Source organism: Onychostoma macrolepis, chromosome 21, assembly GCF_012432095.1.
Source record: "Onychostoma macrolepis isolate SWU-2019 chromosome 21, ASM1243209v1, whole genome shotgun sequence".
Classification (NCBI taxonomy): Eukaryota; Metazoa; Chordata; class Actinopteri; order Cypriniformes; family Cyprinidae; genus Onychostoma; species Onychostoma macrolepis.
Window position 1 is genome coordinate 14,207,921 of NC_081175.1, and position 26,552 is coordinate 14,234,472.

Below are 26,552 nucleotides of genomic sequence, written 5' to 3' on the forward strand. Positions count from 1 at the left end.
ATGTATAAAATGCATAAAGTCTTTTTGTATTTTATTATTTTTAATTAACGAAATTTTCTCTTTAAATCAAATTAATTAGATTTGAATACAATTTGAAAAAAAGCTTATATGCTGCTATACAAGTAGTAGAGTCTGCCAAAAAGTATGTTCCTTCATGACCACTTCTCTCTTTTCATTTGCAAATGTGCAAATACAGGCCACATTCACTTCTGGCTCTATAGCAACACCATAAAATATGCCTTCTCTCGCTTTGCTTCAGTACCAATAATTAACTAGAACACAGAGTTTTAAATCAGGACCACAAACCCAATCAATCCATGAACTCAGTTCTGCAAATACTGTATATAGCTGGTTATGCAAGCCTTTCATTTGGAAAACATCCAAACACACAGACGTTGAGGTTTTCAACAACACTAAAATGCAGCAGAAAACCTGTTTATCTGAGTAAATTAATTAACATGAACAGTACTGTGACAGTCTTCCGGGCTTTTGAATCTCCAAAGGGTCTCTAATGTAAACGAGAGTGGATCTACTCTCAGTATGATTTATACTATGTTTAACCGACTCGCCTGTTTGAGGAAGGCTTTTGAATCTGTTTTCTTTGATGCCAGATTAATGCTCATCCTCATGCCAGATCCACAGAGGTAATGCAGAACAGCCAGGCACGAGGGTCACGGATAATGTGTGTCGGTCTGAGACAACAGACAACAGGTGAGTCAGTGTTTGGACAGACACTAAAGGTGAGAGGTCAACCAGGGAAAGCTACTTTCAGGGCTGGATCGACTTTCTACAACTGTTGCAACTTTTCTTGTTTGCCGATTGTAAGGGATTTTTTAGTCAAAATTGAAAATCCTGTCATCATGTTCTGTTTTAAACCTATATGGCTATATATACCCACACAACATATATATATATATTTTTTCAAAGTAGTCTCTCATGCTCACCGAAGCTGCATATATTTGATCAAAATGATAGTGATATTGTGAAATATTATTACAATTTGAAATAGCTGCTTAATATGTTAATATATTTGAAACTTTAATATATTCCAGTGAGGCAAAGCTGAATTTCTTAAGTGTCACATGATCCTTCAGAAATCTTTATAATATGCTGATTTGAAACTCAAGAAACTTTTCTTATTATAGTCAATGTTGAAAATGGATGTGCAGGATCTTTTATTTATTTTTTATTTTTTTGTGGAAACATTTTATTCAGTGTTCTTGGATGAACAGAAAGTTCAAAAGAAGAGCATTTATTTGAAATGGAAATCTTTTATAACATTATAAATGTTTACTGTCACTTTTTATCAATTCAATTCATCTTTGCTGAATAAAAGTATTAATTTAAAATGCTTACTGATCCCAGACTTTTGAACAGTAGAGTATAATTTAAATATATTCATATAATATATAAAACTAAATAATAAAAAGGCCAAGATGTCAAGAATTTTAAGCAAATAAACTTAAATTTCAGTCAATTTCTCACATAATATGATCATGCAGAATATGTGCTTTATAAGTACTAATAAACAGCCAATATGTTAATAATAGCCATGCTAATAAGCAACTAGCTATTATTAACATATTGGCTGTTTATTAGTACTTATAAAGCACATATTCTGCATGATCATATTCTACATTCCTAATCCTACCCAATACCTAAATTTAACAACCTTACTAACTATTAATAATCAGCAAATTAGGAGTTTATTGAGGCAAAAGTCATAGTTAATGGTTTGTTAATAGCAAGAACTGGACCTTAGATCAAGTGTGACCAAATATTCTTATGTAATCAAAATATTCATATAAATTCCATTATAAATCAGAAAGAATTTTCCAGCTTGTACTGAGACGCTTTATGCATAAACATCTTCAGTTTCATGTGCAAGACTGATCACTCCTCAGAGACTGATCAGTCTTGAGGAGTGTCGACACTACCACAAATTAAAACAGTGAGAGTTTTGCACAAATCTGTAAAATATACTTGCTTCACCTTAAAAAAAAAAAAAAGGCTGAGGAATTTAAAGAGAGCGAGTTAGGCTGAAACAACAAATGTTTGCAAAGGCATGCTTCAGACTCAAATAGTTCGCATACGCCGTCTAAGTGGCCAGAGAGGGAATGCTGCAGTAAAACAGGTGGGGTGAGAGTGGGGGTGCACGGCTCGGGACGCACACCATCTGAGCACCACGCAACGCAAGCAGTGACCTCCCCAAAGGAACCACTTCATCACCTGCTCTGGAAGATCCCCTCTTGTTTGGGAAACGCTTTGCTCCTGCTCACTCGGCGAAAATGTGGAGCATTCAATGCCCATCCGCTTGCCCGGACATCTAAAACAAATGTGGACATTCCGGTGGACCGTGGGAGGATGTAAAAGACTGACATCTCGATGCAACCACAGGAAAGCACATGATATCATGTGGCTGTAGCAGCGGAGCAAGGGTGTGTACTTCTATTCAACAGTCAGATTCTGTTGCCCTTTTCCCCATTTGCAGATATGCCAGAAGCGTTAACACTTGCAAAAACAAACGCAGCATATTTCAAATCATAAAATGTTCTTGGTTTTCCACAGAGGCGACATTAAAACTTGGACAGAGCGCTCACAATCCTTCATGATTTACCAACAGTGACATTTCAACTGCTTTTGCGCTTCTTCAAGGCCCAGGAGGCCCCACTGATTAAGGATGGAGATTACAGACACATCTGATGTTAACATGACCAGTTTCAAAAGAATAAATCAGGGAAAGAACCACGCTTACAAGTGGAGCTTGTAATTCATCAAAAGGACCCACTTAAAGAGTCATTTGTTTATGAATCGAACTACAATGGTTGTGCCGCATAGTTTTGATTCCCAAAAAAGGAATGTTTTCATAAGAAACATTAGTTTATATATTGGATGTTAACATGCATAGAGAATCAGGGAAAGAACCACGCTTACAGGTGAAGCTTGAACCAGAAGAATCGGAAACTAGGGCTGGGTATCTATACACATTTCCTGATTTGATTCTGATTCCTAAGAGTATTTTTCAGTTGCGATGCTAATTTAAATGGTAAATGGTAATCATCAGAGTGATTCAAACTCCTAAGCTCGTCAGCTTTTTTAACAACTCACCAAAAGGACCTACTCAAAGGAGTCATTTGTTTTTGATTTGAATTACACTGGTTGTGCTGTATGGCTTTGATTGTCTAAAAAGAACCAGTTTATAAGACTCGTTAGTTTGTGAAATTAACTACACCGGCCATGCAGGTGTTATTAATTGCAGCCCATGTGGACAACAGTGGAGCAGGCCATTTTACCTCACACATTCAATTTGGAGGGCAAACTGAGGTAAAATATGGCTTCTTTTGCTGAAAAACTGCAGACTCAGCAAAAAAGTGGTGCAGGAAACACTGGCACAGAGTAAAAGATTGACAATCGATAAAGTGTGCTTTCAACTGTTTTTATCAAGGTCTCACAATTATCATCATCAAATGTTGGTGCATTCAAGCTAATCCACAAATGTAGAGCAGAGAAAACTACAGTAACACAGCTCCACCTTTCCTGTAAGGATTTATACACAATGCATACATTTTGCATCGGTTGATCCAGATGTGCGTGCCTGCCAATTCCTAATGTCCTGACCCGGCTGCATGACGCTTATCTGCTTTAAGCCTTTGCTGCCCTGAGAGAATACAATGTAAACTCACTAATGAGGGTAGTTTTACGAAGGGAATAGTATTTCCTCAACTGCTGAAAATATCTCTCACTCAGTCAACTCTATTGCCGTCATTTTGGAATCTCCAATTTGGATAGCAGTAGATATAATTAACCCCACCCATGATAAGTGTAACACATGCGATTTCTACTTCTGATAGACAACTGCACTCTATTTTCCTGAAGTGCGGCCAGATAAAACATCCAGCAAACTGATACGAGAATAAGTGCATACCCTACATTTTCTACCTCAGATTTGGAGTTTCCATTGCACTGATGGTTTCAACTTGTGCAAATATTCTCCCTTAACAATAGGATGTTGCCCATAGACATATGAGGAGTGATCTTGAGTGGTGCTGATAAGAAATAAAGCTGCATGGTTGCCCACTTCTGCATGAATGACTCTGTAACAGAGAATTTATTTCACTGAACGTCTGTAGCAGTTTCATCCGCTCAAAAATGGAGATTCCAAGTGAAAATTCCATGAATGTGCACAGAACCATAAGATCATTGTGCACTGGAAAAGAGGAGGAAAAAGAATCTATTCTCAACTTTGGGGAAAACTTTCACTTCTGAGGCGTGCAATGGCTATATGGGTTCGTACTTTCAAGGGACCAAGCTAAAAGGCATTATTTGTGTGTCTTCTTGGGCCTTATTTTTGTCATAAATTATTTGTTGTCTCTATTCTCTCTCTACTGTTTTATGTTTTAATATTTCAAGAAGCCACACATCAGTGTTCTCTTTGTTCTTCAGTCCACAGAACAACAAAGGAAAGCTGTAATTTAAGGTACTACACAACACATCCTCAGACAACGTGGCTTCCTGCCTCTTCTAGCTCAGTACTGTGAAATCAAACACAATAATTTAATCGACAATAAGTGCACTGCATCATGATAAAAACATGGTAAAAAAAATAGTAAACATTTTTCTACACAAATAAAAAAAATGAAAGTACTAAGTGTCCCTTGAGCTTGGAGGCAAATGACTGAAACTAACCCTCACAGAAATTCAATTGAAGCATCAGCATAATTAGAAATTCTCTGTCCTCTAAAGAGACAATTTATGCAAATGCCATTGCAGTTCAATACTTTCAGAAGCCAGAAATTATCATAAAAGGCATTAGGAAAAATTGCTACAGCCAATCATTTCAACTATTTATGAGAACATCCCCCAGGCCATGCACACTCCCAGAGCTTTGCCAATGAAGAGGTCAAGCACAACAGATACAGGCTGTTAATGTAGTGCAATAATGCTAGCGAATACACATCAGTGTATATCTAATACTAAATCGATACACAAACAAAATTATAATCCAGATCTTGCCTGAGCACTGCAACACTGATATATATTGATATATACATACATGAAACTATATTAAATATTTTGATAACGCATAAAAATGTTTATGGAAAACATTGCAATCTGTAATCTTGATATGGTCAATATACTCAATTTAAATTTATATATTAAACCAAAATTACAAAAGGTACACTTTTGCACTCCTTCTGTATTTGTACTCTGTCTGCTCTGATGTTTCGGTAAACATCAACAACAGCAGCATCTTTTCCACTTCGGTTAGTTACAGTAAGATCTTTTAATTACATCCAGCATTCTGGCATTGTTTCCATATCTCTGCACGTTATTAGGACGTCTTAAGTCTCAGCAAATCTTCTTAAAGGCTACTGTCTGATTAGTTTCCTGCAGGAAGCATCTCATGCACCCTATCTTAGCGACTCCTTTTAAGGTCATCTTGGTGTACGCTGATATGCAGCCATGAAGTAAACACGTAGCCTGTATTGTCTGCTATAGGGCAAATCTCTGAGATAACATGTTCGCCTTGGGACACCCTGCATATGTATAACCGTCAGTTTTCCGAAAAAAAAAAAAAAAAGCTTTTTGCCATGATACTTTGGCCTGATCCCATTTCTACCCCAACCCTCTGTTTTGCGCGTTCATGTGAAGAGGTAGGGGTGTCTCGATTCTCTTTTGGTTGGACGCGTAGGGGGAGGGGCCAGACAGCCTTTCAAACGAAGATTTTTCAGGACCACACTTCAAATGAAGGGGAATGAGAATTATCTCAGCATAAACCGGCTACAGCGGCAACATGGCTGTCCAAGCGAACAAAAAGTACAAAAACGTAAGCATTTTTGGCATTAATAAAGATTTTAAAGAAAAGTAATTATTTGATTTATGTTACATTCAATCATGTGTTCATATATACAGTCATGTTGGTCAAAGAAATGTTGGCAAAAAAAAAAATATATGAATGCGATAACCACAGTAGACATTGAGGGGGACTAATCCCCGCAATAATTATAAATTGCTAAAACTTTTTCTCAAATTTTGCCAATTCGAGAGAGAGAGATCTGAAAGTCTCAAGATCTAAAGTCTGTGCATCTCTCTTTACAATGAGCGAGTTTACTTCAAAAACAGCTATATTATCCTCTCGTTGCTAGAAAATACAACGTAGCGATTCAGTATTTAAACTGTGTTATTAATAAAAGTTGCGGGGCAGCGTTGAAAAGTTTTTTGTTCCTGGGTGTGTGAGCTGCATGTTCTGTGCGTGTGTATGTGTCAATAAGCAGCGCATTAATATAAAACGGTAATCAAAGGCTCTAATGCACACCAGTATAGGTGTGTGTATTCTAGGGGCTAATCGACGTATAATGATGTGTAACGGTATAGTAGTGATGGGATTGGGATTGGGCCTTAGACTATAGAATGATAGAAGAACATGAATTGTGAAGTAGTTTTACATTAAATATCACTCAAATTTATATTTTTGTTTTTTTGTGTTTGTTTAACTGTTTTTCCCAATACAACAAAAGTCAATGGGGTCTGAAACAACAGTCCATTGACATTCAATGTATGAACAAAAAACAGACACTTTTCAAAATACCTTCTTTTGTATTCTACAGAAGAAAGAACGTCAGACAGGTTTGCAACGACATGAGGGTAAGTAAATGACAACAGAATTGTCATTTTGGGCGATCTATCCCTTTAATTTTCATTCTCATAAATTCGAAACCTCTATACTCATAAAAACTCATTCGAAATTCCTGAGTTTTCCACATTGGCCAACTAATTGGCGTCATGATTGAAATTGTCAGTAAACAGTTGGTTAACAGCTTTATCCATAAAACCACCAGTCAAATCAAACCTATTCTGCCTATTAAATATACTATACATACATAGGCTTATATACACACCTCTGAGCCACCGGGTGGGAAGATCTCGACCAATGTCTGGCACAATGACAAATATCCCAGGCACTTACTTGTTCAGGACATACTCTCAAACCCACAACAGCTGTACTCAGCGCATACTATTACAAAGTTCATTTAAGTTTTGAGGCCACTGGAGGAATCAAACATCCTTTTCAAAATATAGACAAACCATTAAGCTTGCATTTAAGAGCAACTTGCTTTTTTCAGTCTGATTTTGCTGTGCATAAAGTCCATGAGGGAGCTACAGTGATGGTAATCTGACTTGAATAAAGACTTTTAAGTTTTATCTTAATCTTTAAATACAGACGCTCAGATTTAATAGCATTTTGTGAATCAGATGGCATCTTGAAATAGATCTAATTCGCCTGAGGCTGTCATAAAAAGTTCAAGCACAGCTTTAAGGGTTGCCTGGTTTTATTTTCAAACTCATCCCTGTTAACTTAGCAAGTAAGTGCGAGAAGCGGTATGAGGTGGCCTTAACGCCGGCCCGCCAGATGGTCTGAGCGCAATCTGTCAGTGCAATCTGACCAGTCGGCTAAACGCACACAACAAATCTGGTGCTAATGGTGGATTTTAACCCAGAGTGGAGTTACACTGCAAATAAGATTCTCATTAAGGTTGCTCCGTTTATGTTGCCTTAACTTATCAACTGCTAATCATTCTTTGATACAGTGAGTGGAGGCACTATTTTAAAAGAGGTATTTCACAGCTACTGCTCTTTAAAATATATAGGCTTAAAGGCACTACAAATGGAAATCGTTAAAAATTGATATGAAATAGGCTAGGGTAATACATTTTCTCCTTCCTGGTGAACAGCCGTGCGAACCCGTCGAGCAGGTGATAAATTGTTCTTATGATTGACTGTATGCAGGTCTGACTAGAGTCATAAAAATGACAAAGCGTAATTCGATGGAGAGATAATAAATCCAAGTGGATGAGCTGTTTGTTGATAGAGTTTCGTATCATGTATCGGAGTTTCTTGTACAGCCACACATCATCTCCCACAGTCACTAACCTCAAAAATGAGCTTCTGCTTATGTGAACTTCTCAGTATTTGGAAATTGTGAAAATCTGTCACCCTCAAAACCTTTGCTGGAAGTCAACGAATGTATTTGCGGGTCTTTTTTTATCACCATACCGAAGTCATCTGCTCGTCATAGCAGTTGCTTTAGAACTTGATATCTGCTGTGAGGGATTCAAATCATCGTCACCAAGGTGAATCATGGGAGTTAGTCTGTTCTATCTGTCAACATTTGTACTTGTGATAGCGAACATCAAATACAAGGTGTGCAAATGGCAGATGTTTCAGCTGGGAGGAACTCAATGAAGATGCCACTCCATTTAACCGAGGCAAAGATCTTATATCTAACTGTTTTCTGTCCTTACACATCATTAGATGCATGAGACACAAGGCAGTGGAATGACGAAAAGTTTTTTGATAATTGAACTTCTTTTAATTTGAGCGGTGCGTCATGCACCAGACATTACAAAAGATGTCAGACACAAGCACAACAGCATGTTTACATAGAAAAATAATTGAAAAGCAGCACAGTGGAATGCAAAAACGCATTCTGTTTGAACATCACCTTAATCTATATGTGACTGATATAAAAACAACAGAAAATATGACAGTTAGAATTTCAGTTATTATCATGTCAGTCCTATTCAAACTACTGTCGTATGCATTTGTGCGCTTATAATCAGGGCACATAGCTTGTTTCCATAGAGAGCCCAGTATTTGATTCCAGCGGCTGTCAGATGATCTGTTGCATATTTCTATTTTTAGCAATAATAATTACCTTTGTGATTACATTATAAATCAAGGTTCAATTTGAATTTGTTCCATACACGAAACAAGTCTATTTGAAAATGAAAACTGAAGAGGAGAGAGACGCTCATTATCTTAGTCTCTGAAATTGGCCAATAAGAAATTATTGCATGAAGCCGACAGAATCCAACTGATTCACTCTGGAGCTATTCACCTACTGGGAAAGACAAAGTTGAGAAAAAAATTGCACAATCTTTTCCTTATAAAAGGATGTGACAAGATAGAAGTCAGTGACAGGAAGTTATCTACAGTCTTCAGTATTCAGAAATTATCACCCAAACTTGGAATAAATAAAGAAGAACTGTATCTGGGAAGTTGAAAATATACAAATACTATTTATGTATTATGATAATTAAATGCATTGTTTTAGAAATACCAGTCAAGAGGGAGTCAAAAATCAAATATAATCAAAAAAGGAAGACAAAACTATTTAAAGGGATAATTCCAAAATGACCCGCAAAGACCATATTAAACCCATTTTTTTTTTCTTCTGTGGAAAAAACATTTGAAAAATGTTTTACACTTTAATAATGTTGGCTCAACTCTCAACACTCTTTTTTAGTTGTAACAACTTCAAATGAAGTTATGTTTAACCAACAACCTAAACTGAGTTAGAGGAAATCAATAATTCGTAGCGTAAACACAATTTTTTTTTTTTACATTTATTACAAAAAAAATTAAGCTGCCTCAAATATTTAAGTTGGTCCTGGAACCAATTATTCTTGAGTATTTCAGTTCAAATTAACAGCTACACTCTAAAAAATGCTGGGTTAAATACAACCCAGCACTGGGTAAAATATGGACAAAAGATTGGGTTGTTTTCAACCAACGGTTCGTCCATATTTAACCCAGCATTTTTTAGAGTGTACTAACACATGCAAAATGTAATGTATTTAGTATGTAAATTTAATGAACAAGTAAGATATCACCTGTCACTGGCATTAGCGCAGTCATTGCAGTGTAGCCACCAACAAGCACGACTCTACTGCACAGTGGTAACCACAAAAACTTCAACATAACATGTTAAACATAACAGCATTAAACACTTACAGGTCTTTACCTTCACTAATAAAACACATTAAAAATAACACTATCCAGTCCTATGCAAAGCATGTTGAGAACTAGAAATCCACCGTCCAATTTCCAAAGTTAACAAGACCATTTCATTAAGTTACTAGAACTTATTTTTTTAAGAAAATAACCTGACACAGAAATGTACGCAGAGTTTACATTACACACAATATTCTGTTGATGTAAATATCAACATAACGTTAACTGAACTCATCAAAATAATGTTTGCAAATTAAAAGGTTTAATTAAATCATTAAATTAGAATTTTTAACTCACAACCACGTATTTATTTAAGTTGTGGTAACAGGTCGCCAAAATAATTTTTTTAAACAATGAAAGTGGAGTTCAGTGCTGTTTTTGTCTTTCACTTTATGTTAAAAACAGTCTTTCAAAATATCTACTTTTGTGCTCCAAGAAAAAAGAAAGTCAGGAATGACACGGAATAAAAATAAAAGCGGGGTCTGTCCTAATCCTGCTCCTTTGCACGGGCTCCAGTTTATCCAGCACAGCAGTCAGGAACTATTTTGATCAATGCACATCTTACACATGGAAGTCTTATTGACATTTAAGGAATGCACATGCCTGCCATTTCTGACTTGCGAATCTGTTAGTTCTAGGCTTTCCCTTCCACATCTGTCACTGCTTACCAAAATACAAATACAAATTCACAAAAAGCAGGATAAGCAACACCTTTCATGCTTCTTTCAGAGGGATTTCCATTTCATAAAAATCTCTTAGATTTCCTTTTCGCACTTTTATTTAAATGACTTAGTTTTTAATACTTAAAATGCAAAATGTTTTGTTCACTTTACATCATCTTCACCTCTGCGTGACTGTTATTACGCATATGAAGCGAATTAATTATCACGGCTTCTGTTTGTGGGTGAGCTTTCCACATTTGTTCTCAATGCTGAGTATCTGTGGTGGGCTGAGTGGGACATATTTCAGCTCTGTGTCAGGGGGGTCCTCCATTCACTCGCACCCACAGCCGCTCAGCTGTTTCTGCACGTTACTCCGGGTTACTCCGGCTGGCTGACCGTTCTCCTGTTGCTCAAAGACTCAGCATGTTTCATCACGACAGCCTGCCTGTCCTGGTACCCATGCGGATTATGCTGGGACCCCCTGTCTGGAATTTTTCCCATCACTATACAGTGACGATAAACTGCCTTTAGGAACACAAGATGCTGTTTACAACATACTTTTCTCATGCGGTACCTTCCAGCTAAAACGAACCTTATCACGTGCGGAAGGGCAACGTGTCTTTGTCTGCAACAGCCCTGGGTGAAGAACACAGAGAACGGCTATCTTTTCCGTGCATATTTCTCTCTGTCGCTTACTGAACACATCAAAAATGTCAGCATGTAACTGATGGACATGCCCAGAAGGTCCAGCAAGCTTTTCATGAACCCCCAGAAAGCCATTTGCTGGGAAGCAGCGGGTAGAAGAGAAAGCACACTCAGCCTTCTAGGGACAAGCTATCACTTTCACTGTTTTTCACTATTTAAGCTGTATTTAATCACATCTGAAGTACTAACTTCACGAACAGACAATTATCAGGATTTTCATAGGTGACACAATGGTGAATATGTTTTTCTGTTTCACGACACCACATTTCTCCAAAAGTCTGAAGCGTTCTCTGTGGACTAAAATGGAGGTCTACCACTCGTCCAAGCATTCATCTAAAATATGGGGTGTGATCTCAACCTTTGTACTATTCCTGAATCTATTTTATCCTATCCAGTAAAGCATATCTTGGCACCAAAAGTGCTGGCAAAAGACACCGGAGAGTTTCCACTTTACAAAAACACTCCAGAGACTAGACACAGGCTTTTAAACATATAAGGTATAACAAAGCACAGAGACACTTCTTTTGGCATAGACTTTCAGTTGTTCTGTTGATGAGGTGACTTACATTATCAAGTACTTTTAATCCATATTAAACTGAACTGCCTGAAGAATTCTATGGAACTTGTAGAGTTACGCTTAAAATTACACTCCACATTAGTTGCAATGTATTTAAACAAGTAAATACTAAAAACAAAGCATGTTTAAAAAAAATGAATGTATGACTACTACTAGATTTTGCCAAATCTAATTGCAAAACAAATTTTAAACACTGTTCTCTTTCTCAAAAACATAAATTAATTAAATAAAGGAAGGGACAACTCATGATAACAGAAATTAAGAATAAGAAAGATGGTAGATTTTAGAATACGTATAAAACACAACACAGATTTATCAGCAGTATTTAGTACTTTAGTCTATAATTAAGCCAATCAGCACACTAGAATAATCACAGGAGATGTGCAATTTCTACAAGAGCCTACGTGACAGTCTAGAAGCCTACATCCCCACAACCACAACTAGGCTACAGTTAACCTTTAAAAAAGGTAATTTAAATCAAGCAGAAGTAATAGAGATAAACAGAAAATAAAAAGCACATGACCTGAATAACTGAAAGAGTTTATACTGGCTTCAAAATCGAATTCGACAAACTGTCAATATGAATTATTTAGGCTACAACATCGAAGCTACTGATTATTTTCAGTCCACAGAAAGAAAAGAAACCTCATTTTCTGACTGAATTTAATTAAGCTATTGGTCTAGACTGAGTCTGAAACCTCTGATTAAATTACAACCGACTCTTCAATCGAGCCAGGACAAAAATATGACATCTTTTTAATTATTTCCCCAAGCCCTAAACTTAAGACCGAAGTATTGTGCAGACTAAAGGCAATATGCTGTTCAAAGCGCGCCGCCTGATCCCCTCTCGTGCATACTTTAGGCAGAAAACCGTTATCTCGCAATAAACATGCCCCGTGCCAGTTTCTAAAGACAAAAACACCCAAAACTAACGAAAGCGTGACAGTTTTGATAAAGCAAAATGGAAAAAAACACCACCACCAAAACACCACTCAGTCCTCATTTGTTTATGCCATTTCAAAAACTTTTAAAGCGTGAACAAAGAACCGAGCCGAATGGAACAGTGAATCAAAACAGCACGAAAACAACTTTTACGTGAGTTTATGGGATTATAAAGCCTGAGCTTTAAAAACAAATCTAATATTCCCGTAAACAACCCATGTAACCTGTAGAATTGTGGAATTATAGAGGCGTGCGGATTTATTTATGGTTAGTTGGACAAACACGCAGAGCGGGATGCGAGTCTCAGCCGGCGATGAGAAACATTCCAGCGAGAGAAAACTAAAACCTCAAGCTCGTGCCGCGAAACACGGCACATCCACGCGAAAATGTTACTTTTATCCCACTTTGGATTCAACAGCCACATCTAACATCTCATCTTAAAGAGCTAACGGGTTAGCTCAATAGTTTAGTTGGATTGAAGAGACGAACACTTCTGTGAAACTGAAACAGACGTTCACTGAAACACATTTCAAGAACTTCTATAAATGATTCACCGCTATTTGTATCACTTTTGCCTCTTCTGCAAAGAAAGTATAAAAGTGTGGGGATGCGTACTCACATTGCATGGAAAGGAGAAGCAGAACGCAAGCCAGTGGTGTTAACGCCATCTTGGAGTCGATGAAATGTTCAGTTTAGCTGTACATGCGCAAAGTAAAGGGCTTTAGGAGAGGATGGAGAGGGCTCGCGCTCACCGACCGAAGTGAGAGAGAGAGAGAGAGAGAGAGGGAGAGGGACGTAGACCTATTGTGTTGAGTTTCCATGACTACAAACAGCATCATAGTCATGAATATTCAAGATTTTTTAGGAACTGGTCACGGAAGTTGCTCCAGTTCATATACTGGAAACATCATGTTTTTATAGTTATGCTAACAAATTAGTTATGATCATTCATTACAGCTCAGAATTTCACATGTGACAGACTATCTAAGCGTGGACGGATTATGGACGTTTCCACAAACTTTTAAACTTCATATCACACTATTTGAAATGACTTTACATATTTCCAGTCTAATTTCTCATTGTTTTATTATATTTCACAAATGATCAAGAGGGAAACACGGGGCTAAGGAAATTTATATTCCAATATAGAGCTATCCACCCTTATGAAAAAAGAAGTGTGCTTGAAAGTGCACTTGCAGTGTACTACATCAGATCGTAAAAGTAGCCTATAAAAATGTATAATGTAGCCTAATTAATTAAGGGCCTCTATTAATGAAATAAAAGGCCATTTTCACTGAAAAAAAAAAGTAAAATTTACTTAATTTTTATTTTGCAAGTTTTTGCACGCATATTTTTTAAAGTAAAATTTAAATACAGAAATAAGTAAAATCTACTTAACTAAGTTATCTAAAATCAGTAAAGGAAATAAGTAAATTTAACGTGGCCAGGTAGAGTTTGATGAGTAATTTCTACTTAATTATTTTAAGTTTACCCTACAATACTCAAGTACATTTCACTCAGTCACAGTTTGTAAACTTTACTCAAACATCAAACATAGCACTGAAAAAAAAAAAAAATGCTTGTAAAGCATATGGTTAAGTTACAAGCACGTATGTAAGCACATAGACTGCTTGTTATTCATTTCAATGTAATATGTTGACTCAATATAGTTATTAACTGAATGAAGAGACCTGAATACTTGGCACATGATACACAATGACGGTGACAATCAGTGAATAGTGTTTGAGTATGAATGGGTCATCCTGAGTAAAAAATGAACTCCAGATGTCACAAAACAGCAAGTTACTTAACCTAACAACAAAAGCAACCACAAACAGTGTAAATACATCTCGAAAACAGCAAAAAAAAAATTACCTTATTAATTATTCATGCCCAAGTGCATGATGGGAACAATGCGATCATGACGTTGATATTTACTTAAACAATATTTGTAAAAATAATAAACAATTCCAAGTAAAATATACTTAGAAGTTCAAACTTTAAATTCTACAAGCTTAAATTGAGTACTAATATTGAATTTACTCTTTTATTTAAATTCTTGCCTGAACTAAATTATTTAATGTAGAAATTACATTTGTTTTTCTTCACCACAAAATCATTTTTATCAGTGAGACAATACTTTAATGACTTCTGATTTATTAATACATTTAAATTCACTTAAAAAAACAACAACTTTGTAATACTTTCAAATTAAATGATTTACGTTAAAGCAGGCCTACATTTCATTCATTATGTTTTAATAATCTTTTGTCATGCTTTAAAGTACACTAATTTAATTTGTCAACTGACATATAAAGCACATATCAAGTACTTAATTATAATTTTGACTCCAGTGTGTAAATATACTTTACATCTTTATCTTTACAAATGTATAATTAAAAATATAGGTTATTTAAATAGATGGCATACACGTTTCAAGTATATTTTAGTTTACCATATACTTGTCAGTATTCAGCAGTGCACTTTAATCATATATAAGACAGTAAGTGTTTATGAAATTATACTTCCACAAGTATGTCAAAAACACATTCTTAAGTTCAACTTAAATTCAGTTCGCACTTCGCACTTAAGTATGTTCTTTAAAAGTATATTATTTCTGTAATAAATACTCTTAAAATGTATGCCAAAGTGTGCTTCTTTTTCACAAGGGCAGTCTAGTTCGGGGTTTTCTCTACAGTCTGTATTGTATTTAGCCATACAATGTGTTGGAAATCAAGTACAATACTGGATTTTGAGAATCCCACATAATCTTAAAGTAAATTGCAGGATTTAAATCTGCACAAAATACCACAGCATTAGAGTTAATAAGTGATGTTATCACAATCTGTTTATGTGAATCTGTCTGATGGCAAGGATAGAGTGTGTGTGTTTGTGTGGGACCATTTCAGCAAAAAATTATTCCAGTGTCTGACAACGGGAGATAAGAGCAAATCCTGAAGGCTTAGGGCACATTATGTTTTTTCCAATTCCAGACATTATCGACAACAAGGACGTTCAAAGCAAGAGACTCTGGCTTTGCCAACCACTCGCAGCACTTTGACACATACTAAGAGATGTCGTTCAGTATGAAACCAATGTGCTGGGAAGTGATTATAGTGGGGCTGAAGACGAAGAGATATCAAGGCAGTGTATTTATATCTTGATGTTCTATCTTTTATATGGAGGGTATACCAGTCAAGGCCACTCGCATCCAATGTCACTCTTGTTTGACAAGAAATATAAATAAATAATACAAATTAATAAATAAAAAAGACATTTAAAATGACATTTACAGGATGACCACAAGCTGAAAAAGGACACAGAGTAAGTATCATATGGACATATTGTATTAAATAGATATATTTGTTTACACACATTCGCTACTTACTACTTACTACTCCTTGTTGCAAGCTCCAGAAACTGGATTATTACATTTTTCCTAAAAAAAAAAAATTAAATGAAAAAATTATATCAGTATATCAGTGCAGCACTCGTCAGAGCTCCATTAAGTAAACATAAATGTTCAGCAAAAATAATCTGATTTAAAATGACATTATCCTACACGTTATTAGAAAATAGCCGTATAAAAATAGCTTTTTAATACGTCTTACTACACTGTAAAAATAAATAAAAAAATACATGCATACATACTTAATCCTATCATTGGAAAAAAAAAAAAAAAATTAAACCCTGGCAAGCTGTGGTTGCCAGAATAATTAGTAAAAATACAGTAAAAATACAAACATCTTTACAAAACAACCAGTAAATGTACAGTTTAATGATAACCTCCATAATAACACGTGGTAAAAAGAAAGAATTATTAATGCTATCTCACGACCCAATTCGTACAAATTTGTACGACCTCACTTGAACAATTTTGTACGTTTTCTGTGAGGGGTAGGTTTAGGGGCGGGGTTAGAGGTGGTCATTCGTACGAATTCCTACGAATTATCCACCTCGTAAAAAACATACGAATTGCTGTGAGATCAGGTTGCAAATACATAGAAGGTGCAGTGTCAAATACAATGGAAATATACATAACATTAAAATAACGCAATAAACATCATGCGATAACTTTACTGTATTTTACTGTAAAATGACCTGAAATAAATGCAGGGAACTTTCTGTTAAATAACTCACAGGTTTTTACTGTAGCATTTCTAAAGTTTTTACAGTGCATGTTAAAAGAGTATTAGCAATAAAAGCTGGGAATAGAAATATATTTTTTTCCTTTTGGTTCAGTTTCACCTTTCCCCCTTTTAGACTTTTACTGCAATTTCATTTTGTAGCACAAACAAAGAAAATGAGCAATGAAAGCTGCGTGTCAAGAGAGGAGTGGCAGATGGTGCTGTGTAAGGTGGACAGTGTGGTGAGCTCAGGGGAAATGAATGAATTCCCCCTGGCTTTGCGTGGCTTGCGAGCATTCAGGCAGACATCCCGACATCTTCACACACTCACCGTAACCCCTGGCCGCTGAACACAGGAGAGCAGTTGTGTGTGTGAAGATGTACTTGATATTCTGGGAGGCAACAGAGGTTTGATCTGTCAAAAGAGTTTTGTGGTTCTGCATGGAAATTTCTGAGGAAACTCATGTGAAAATACATTGGAATCTTAAGCAACTATGGTATTCTTAAGGGCTTTACTCATGGTTTACTGGAAAACCTCAGGCACCTGGCAGCCTCATTAGTAGTCATGTCTGATAAAACAGCCTGGTTAACTGTAGACCAAAGTATAAATTAAATACATCAACATACATTCCACACATGAATAAACACAAATTAAACATGAACAAGCAAAGACTTAATCTCAGATCACATTCTTTTAAAGAATTTGTATTGGGTATTGTATTGTATCGGCCTTGATTAAAAAATGCTTTACTTAATAACACCAGATATTTTGTAAATACCAAGGTATCTGCAAACATGCTTGTCTGTATTTAGCTGTGCAGTTCATCCTTTTCCTCTTATACCAGTCGTGCAGAATTCCTTTGACTTCCCATGTTAACACACTTCCCGTCATGCGCTTAAGTTAAACAATATTCCCCACTTCCCTATTGGCATCAATCACTGCTATTCTCTAACAACACATTTCGTCCAACTGTGCTAAAAAAGGATGTGCATAAACATTACAAATATTACTGTATTCCGAGTCTTTTACCTTCAAAGGTTACCATCGAATCGGGATGATTACGCTTATTATTATTATTACTAGTATTATTATCAGTAATAATTATAATAATAGGCATTATTATTATTTTTATTTATTTTATTTTACCTTGTGACAGACATGGAACTGAAAAAGGCAATCGTATAATGATTGTACATTAAAAAATTTTTTTTTATTATTGTTGTTTTCTTTACTATTGTTATTTACTTTATTACTAGTACTACAACTAATAATAATAATAAAAACTCAAAAATATGTCAGTTTAACATTGTATGTATATATTTATGTATTTGCTTGTGACAAAGGTATTGAAATGAAAAACACAGTTTCAGGATAATGGTATAATTTATTCTGTTAACGTTCCTTGTCTCATTACAAAGCTATTGTAATTGGTTACATTCAATTATAGGGAGTAAATGTCTTCGGTACATTTGAGGAATGGGGAAAACAGTTCAGTTCAGGATTTTTTGTTCTTGTTACCCTCGTTTGATGAGTCACACTGTAAGATGACACATTTAGTCAAGCTGCCAACAAACGATTTCAGCCAGAAATGATGAAAACTGATCCAGGCTTCACGCAGCTTAAATGGCCCATGGTTAAAGGCTTCAGTTTTTAAAAGAACATTATAAAATCCTCTTGAAAAATGGATTTCAACTTAAGTGGGTTGGATCCTGCGACTCTCCCCCCGTCTAGCTAGGGAGGAAATTTAATCTCATGATATCAAGACACATATACTGATATTCAGTGCAAAGCAGAGCCTTCCACCAGTGTGGGTGGTAATTTTGTCAGCTGAACCTATTTAAAATACATTTTTACAACCTTTTTGACTCCAAGGCCAAAATTTGGCCAAGACTGCATCCGATCTTAGCTAATATTAAAAAAAAATTACAATTAAAAAAAATTAAGACTTATTGGGGCCCCTCTGGAAGCTTGCTGAGGCCCCCTAGTGGGCCCCTGCTTAAGAACCACTGTTGAAATTCATATTAAGTCATATAGTTTATAACAGCAGCTCAGAGGTGAAATCAGAGAAAATCAGTAAATAAATAAATAAATAAGGCCATATACACTATATTAATATGATGGAATCTTTTGTATTTATTTTTTGCTCATATTTTTAATTTCGCATAACATTGTATTATGTCTTAGGATTGAAGGAATTGTCTTTAGATGTAACGTAAAAGGTACTGGTGATTTACTTCCACAACATTATCCATTTTTCTAAGGATTTCGTTACATATACAGGATGAGAACACTAAAGGATGTCATTTTTATAATTGTTAGCTGTCCTGTGGGTACTGCTTTAAACAGGAAGTCTGATAATTAAGTTAGCAACTCCCTGCCCTACAGATGTTTAGCTTTAAATTCTATAGGACTTCCCGGTTTTCACTAATGAAGCCAGTTCAGCTGTGCCCTACAACAATGTGAGGACTATCACAAGGGAAAACAAGAAGACTGATCAATGTCTCAGCTCAAAATTAACATTGATCACTTCCTACTTGTGGTGAAACTAAATAAGAGTCATTATAATGGATGCTGCATGCTGAGAACTGAAAATGTGCAGTAACGAATCCGAGTTGAAATTTAGAGTACAGTCATTCAAATTCCAACCACTGCTGTTTCTATTATGAACCAATGACACAACGTGCGGCTGATAGGATTGTGACACTTGTTGGGTGTGGTTGTTATTCTCCTACACATATTTTAAAAGACAGCTGCATAATAAAGCACATCGTAACTCTTCGCTCGCGTAAACATTTCACATTGCATAAGAGAGCTTCACACAGCTTCAGTCTTTACATTAAATGCTGTTGCCATATCCGTCGGTGCGTTGTCAGTGTCCGTAACTGCCTCTCATCACAGAGAGATTGTCGGACGCCTTTAAAGTCTGCAACATGCAGCATCTGTGTGAGGCTGAGCGAGGCACGCCATGCAGGCAAAAACACAGGACAGCTGCATCTCAACTCCAATTAGGTAATGGGAGCTGACAGTGTCGGTGCCTACAGCCTCGGTTCAAGGGGAGAGAAAGAGAGAGGGGCTGAAGCTCTAACCCTACAACCCTCGAATCCCTTTGGGCCTGGCTGGAGACAGGACGCAGACAAAAATGATTGTGGGGAACCTAGCTGGAAGTAACTGTAGGTGTCACGTGAAATCGAAGTGTAGGCTCAGTGAAGCTCAGCACAGGGTGAGGGAATTAATTGCTTAATTCACTTAGGTGAAGTGTAAGCACTGCCGGTTTACACACCTAAATTAAGAGGGATTAAGATTCACTGAATCCATTTGATGTAAAGCTCTCGATTGGAGTGGAGCTTCTTAGGTAGTAATATACTAGGACATTAGAGGAGCTTTTGTGGAAGGTATTAAGTCCTAAACCTCTTACACCTTTCTTTTCACACTGTAATATGAAGTCGGATTGTGCTGGTAATGTCTATGAATGTAATAAAATGAGTGTAATCTTTATTTTTGTCCTGGAAAAGGAAGACTTTTGGACAGTCATGTGTCTTTATGTTGATTTAATGTTGGTATAGGATTTACTCTGAAACTATTTTCACTCAGAAAATTCTAAGAAATGATAAGTAACACATTGAATTTAATTTAAAAACTGGAAAAAGTAGAAAAAAGAAAGACTGAAATAGTATTTTCTTGTAAACGTTTTCTTTCCAGTGTACCTACATTTTTGCAAAACTCCAAAAATATACCTACACATACAATTCACTGCAGTATCCAGCTGAAATGAACACAATTCCTTGCACAATATTATGTTAGGAGATCAAAACACTTTTAACACTTTTAGTGCATGATTTGTAAGCTAATACATTTGATGTTTGCATCAGATAACCAGTTCCATATGTAGGGCTTTTCTGATGTAGTAAACTTGCTCAGTAGCTCACCTGGTACAGCGTTGCACTGGACCCTATTCACAGACTGTGATGACACATATCTGCAGTTATTAACACTATGAATCTATCTAATTTTTATATTTTCATTTTTTTTTTAATTTTGTACATTTATAACATTATACTTTGCGCTACATTACATTGGCATTAACGCTACTGTACATTTCTAATACAATGACTGAGTGAGAGCACATTTGACATCTTTTGCAAAGTTATAGATATGTTATTGTGATTTTTTTTCTTTTGCTAATGGAGCAAATGGGAATGCAAAAATGATATTTGTTGTAGTTTCAGTTCAGCACTTTAGAGGCTTAACCAACTATGACAACTGAGAACCCTGGAAATGTGAAAATAGTCCCTTGCGATGTGGAGCACTTATAGGTATGAGTCCTGTGAAAAACAAGCCTCAATAAAAGAGCTCAAAGACTTGAAGATGCAAGCTAAAGTTGTATGTTTGCCTTAGAAAATGCATTTTATCCCATGTTTGCTTTTGGTACACTATTGGTAAGGTTTAGAATGGGGTTCACATAAAAAAAACCAATGTAGTACAACATTGCCAGATTTATGTTCATGTGTTTTGGATTAAACTGAACTCAATTTTATCACCACTCCCTGGACATTTCACCTTAAAAGTGTTGCAAATCTTACAAGAAGCAATGACTAATATCATTTTGCAGAAATATCACTATTTTCCAATGGGTATTGTTTTGAAATAACCTAGTCAGCTATTATGATGCTAATGACATAGATCTGTGCGCTGTCAAAACATCACGTTTTGCTTTAAAAGAAGCAGTGATTGCCCAACATCTTTTCACAGCTCCATGTTTACTCTTTCCAGGTATTTGTCACAAATAGATTAAGTCACTTGAACACCGACGCCTCACATTCCTGGCACGTGATATAGGTGTGCCCTTGGCCAACCCCATACACAGATGGGTCTGCTAGTGCTAGTCTTATCCACCTGTTCATTCGGCCTGCCAAGACTCAGGCACTGTCACTGTCTGGCCTACACAGTTACAGCTGTCATGAGCTCCCAGCGTGTCAGGCGTGCATGTGGTCAGAAGAGCTAAAGAGGGCAGAGCCTGAGTCTGAGCCGTCGGCCACTGATGGAACGCAGTCTGGCTGTAGTCACTGCTCTAATAGGACAGAGAGGAACATACGCAAAGGAGCAGACAAGTGAGAATGAGCAATAAAAGTAGGGAAGCAAGTCATAAAGAATTCCTCTCAATGATTCAGTTTCCTTAAAGGAATAGTTCACCCAAAATTAACGTTATAACTGAATTAACCTTTATGTTGCCCCAAAACTGTATGGATGTCTTTCTACAGTGGAACATGAAAAATGATATGTTGAAGAATGTTGGGGTCCAAGCAACATTCAGAGTTTCACTGTAAGGAAAAAAGACAAAGACATTACTTAAAATAATCATACACATTTGGAATGACATAAGGGTAAGTAAATCATTTTGATTTTGTGTGAACTTAAAAGAATTGTTGATGGAGCCATTAACAATAGCTAATTCTTTCTTTCATTCTTTCTTTTACAAAAATGAATTTAAAACACTGCTTTTTAATGCAAAGCAATAACTGTCCTTATATACTACAAAACAAAAAAAGTTAACATTTTAACATTATACGTTTTGATTAATTAAAAAGAAACTAAACAATTGTTCAAGAATCAGACTACATAGGTTGCGTGCATTTTTAATTCACAAGAACCATTAGATTTAGATTAATTCATTCGGGAATAGTAGCCTACACCCGTGTCATTCTTTCTGGAGTCAGACGATGTCTGTTTTGCGCTCTAGATTGATTATCACTGTTCTGTCACTAAAAGCTGCTATGGTATTGGTCTGATATTCTGTCGGCAACAGATTGCAAAAACGGAAGCAACAAGAACAAGACATGGATCTCAGTTCCCAACCCTAAAGAATAGACAGAAAAAGAGAGCATGGAGAGAGAGATGGGGCTCTGGATGTCTGCCATCCGAGCAGATGCTACACACAGGAACACCTGGGTCTACAGCTTGTCTAACCTCCCCGTGCACAGATTAGCCAAAGTCTCACACTTCTGAAAACCTCATGAACCAATGATAATTATCCTGGATTGTATTTATAGCCCTCTCGTTCATTGGCAGCTCCCAAGTTAATTTCCATTGTGGGAGGAAATTTATACACCTGCGTTGCATGGCAACTGTGTTAAGCTGGAATACAACTTGATGGGGAGGCGTTTCTCATAGACCTTTGATTACAGCTGGAGGGGTTGAGTTGCCACAGTGAGTTTAACCAGTTAGAAATGGATGAAATCTCCACATAAACATCCACCAAAGGTTACAGCAGACGTATTGTACATATTGTAATTACTACCACAATTTTTTTGCTTAATTACTATATTTTATTTGCTGATTTCTCACTGACATAACGCTTCACAGATGATTCAAATTCACCATCGAGTGTGTGTTGATGCCCACAGTGTGTTTTCTGTAAAAGAGCCTCCCAGTAAGGGAAGGATTTTAGTGTTTCCCAACGGTTGTTCAAATTCCAGGCTGGTTGTCCAGGTTTCCAGGCCTTTTAAGACTCTGCCAGCTCTCCTCAAACCCTCAAATGCCCTCGGTGGATTGAAATTCTCCAAGCAGAAGTAATAATACGGAGTGCAGATGATGAATTCGTAACACCTGGTTCACCGGTGTCTTTCAAAACAACCCCCGTCACGTTTGAGGCTAACAGGCTAACTTACTCAAGGAGTTCTTTTGAAAGAGAAACTGGTCACATCTGGAGCTGGTCAGCTTTGTAACGTCACACGCAAATGAACTCCATACGGTGTAATATAAATCCTTTGAAAAGGTACATATTTGAATGAATTACATTTAATAGCAGTTGTTGAGTCATACAGGAAGCAAACATACTACATTTTACATATTATGAAACGTTATCTTTTTTTAAAAAAAATGTATGTATACATATGAAGAGTTTACTTGCAAAAACAGATGACTTTGTTTTTTTTTTAAATTTTCAAAAATCATGTTTTTTTATTATGTTATCATGTTTTTATTGTGTTAGTTAGCTGTATTTTTTAGTTATTTTTTTACCTAATCAAAATAACCCAACTGCAGTTTGATTGAGATTAATTGGAATGCACAATAAAAAAAACATGATTTTTGAAAATAGTTAAAAACAGAGTTATCTGTTTTTGCAAATGAACTCTTCATATATTTTTAATTATATTCTTTTATTTTTCAATTAATACTTTTATACAGCAAGGATGTATTAAACTGATCAAAAGTGGCTGTCACTTTTGATTAATTTAATGCATGCTTGCTGAATAAAAGCATTAATTTATTTTTAAAAAATATGTACAAATATATCAAAGAATCCTAAAAAAAAGTATCAGAATGATTTCTGAAGGATCATGTGACAGTTGAAGGGCTGAAAATTCACCAAAATAAATTACATTTTAAAAATACATTAAAATAACTGTTATTTTAAATGATCATTTATAATATTATCGTTTTTACTATATTTTGACCAAATAAATGCAGCTTCGGTGAGCATAAGAGATTTCTTTAAAAAAAAAATTTAAAAAAGAAGAAAATCTCACAAACCCCAAACTTTTGAATAGTAGTGTAAAGTGTTGTTCTTCCAAACATTGATACTGAAACATTATCACTATATTGACAGCAACTTAAACACAAGCATTTCACATGTAAACGACTTCAGAGACATACAAATGTTGATGAATGCTGTCAGTATATCCTTATTGTAAGTCCCTGTATATATCCAAACATACAAAGATATACATGTAAACATTACATACAATAATTTGAATACTAGTGCGATCAGAAATCAAAGATGAGTAGTGAACTACATACAAATATACGACATGGTATCACAAGATCATCAGAGAGATGCATCAAAAAGTGTCAAGAAGTGACAGAGGAACAGTCAATGTTTCATGAAGGAGTCTCGTGCATTATTCACCACTTTCATCTTTTATGGAAACGAGTCATCATACACTTAAAGATTTAAAAGAAGTTGTCAGCGAGGTTTGTGAGAAGCATCGGTCACACCGAGCGGCATCTTGTGACCTTCTGATAAAAGGAGCCCTTCATTGGTTTGGACTGGCCTCTAATCAGATTTTCAGAGGCTGTCACATTTGTCAGATTTAAGCGCTGATGCTTCAGTAGGGCTCATGCTAAAAGCTTTCATGCAAACAAGCTTGTGTATATATTATTGAAACTCCTTTCTGTGACTTGCACGCTACTTTGTGGGTTACGTCATCAATTTGTTTGGAAAACAAGCCACTTATTCCCTTGCTCTATTAAGATTCTAGTGTTTATTTGAAAAAGAAACTTTTATTTATTTTATTATTATTATTTATTAATTTTTTTGTAAAAATGTCTTTAATGAAAATAGAAAGAACCCTCTGACAGCTTTTACAAGGGCAAGAAACATTATATTTATTTGAAATATAAAAAATAATGACAGTGAAACTGCTGAAAATTAATTACATTTTTAAAATATATTAAAATAGAAAAACGTTATTTTAAGTTATTATTCAAAATAATATCGTTTTTTACTGTATTTTCATCAAATAAATGTAGCTTTTGTGAGCACGAGACTTCTTTCAAAAATAAATAAATAAATCTCACAAACCTCAAACTTTTGAATAGTAGTATAAAGTGTTGTTCTATATATTTGTATTGATACTAAAACATTAACATATTGGCAGCAACTTAAACACAAGCATTTTACTTATAATCAAATTTAGAGACATACAAATGTTTATAAATCTTTTTGGTTAATAGAATACTGAATACATTTTTAAAACTGGTTGATTTTATAGTATTTACTCGATTTAATAGAGATTAAATATATTCATCAAATGTATTTACTGTATTCTGAAAGACCCCTCTGACAGATTATACAAGGGGCAAAAAAAAGTTATTTATATAGCACATTTCATGCATTACGGTAATTTTAAGTGCTTAACATAGGCATAGTTAAGATAAAAGAAAATTAAATATATAAAGAAATAAAGAAACTGTAAAAATTACTTATGAATAAATGCATTAAAGAAAAAGATAAATAAAAGCATCTTTTATTATATAAAATAAAAAAACTATAAAACATAAGCTATAAATTTCATATAATATAAAAATAATATATTAATATAAATAATGAAAATATATATATTTTTTTAAATTACAACTTAAACAACAAGACATAAAGGGTATAAAAAATATTTAGGTGTAAAATAATATATGTATACTTAATTTGATTTAAAAATTGCATTTTAAATTATAAATCTGAAAACAAAACACCAAGGTATGGATTGAACTGTATTGTTGTATATATCTGACAAAAGTATATATATATATATATATAATTATATAAATATAGGACAAAAAAGGAATATGAATTGAAATAAAATAATGCAATTAAATCAGTAAAGCAAAGCTAGATTGTTTACCCCAGGAGCAAATACTGAGACCAGAGGGATTTCAGCTTTACAGCTCTATCGCACTATATGAAAACAGACATCGCATAGCTTCCACAGCAAGGACAATTGTTTAGCAGCGCGTCATAAAGGCTCCAGACTGTCAGTTGTTGTCATTTTGTGATCTGCCAAATGCTTTCTAATGTTGTAAATGAAATGCTGGAGAAGGAATGTCATCAGAATGTACAGTTGACATCAAAGTGTGTTAACATCAGCCAGAGTCTAGAGGAGCTGTGATGACAGATGAGTGGGCCACTCCGCTATGGGATGTTCCTTCTGCCAAGGCACAAAAGCCTCTTGGCACAGGCACGACTAAAG

The 26,552-nt window shown here is 35.5% G+C and overlaps 1 protein-coding gene across 1 annotated transcript in view; it reads right to left on the reverse strand.

Moving 5' to 3' along the window:
* Positions 1–13,438, reverse strand: part of jam3b (junctional adhesion molecule 3b) — a 30,940-nt gene extending 17,502 nt beyond the window's left edge. Inside the window, exon 1 of the mRNA XM_058758151.1 lies at positions 13,301–13,438. Coding sequence (XP_058614134.1) covers positions 13,301–13,349 — 49 coding nt within the window. The 5' untranslated portion in view covers positions 13,350–13,438. The remainder of the gene's footprint in view (positions 1–13,300) is intronic.
* Positions 13,439–26,552: the final 13,114 nt, after the last annotated feature.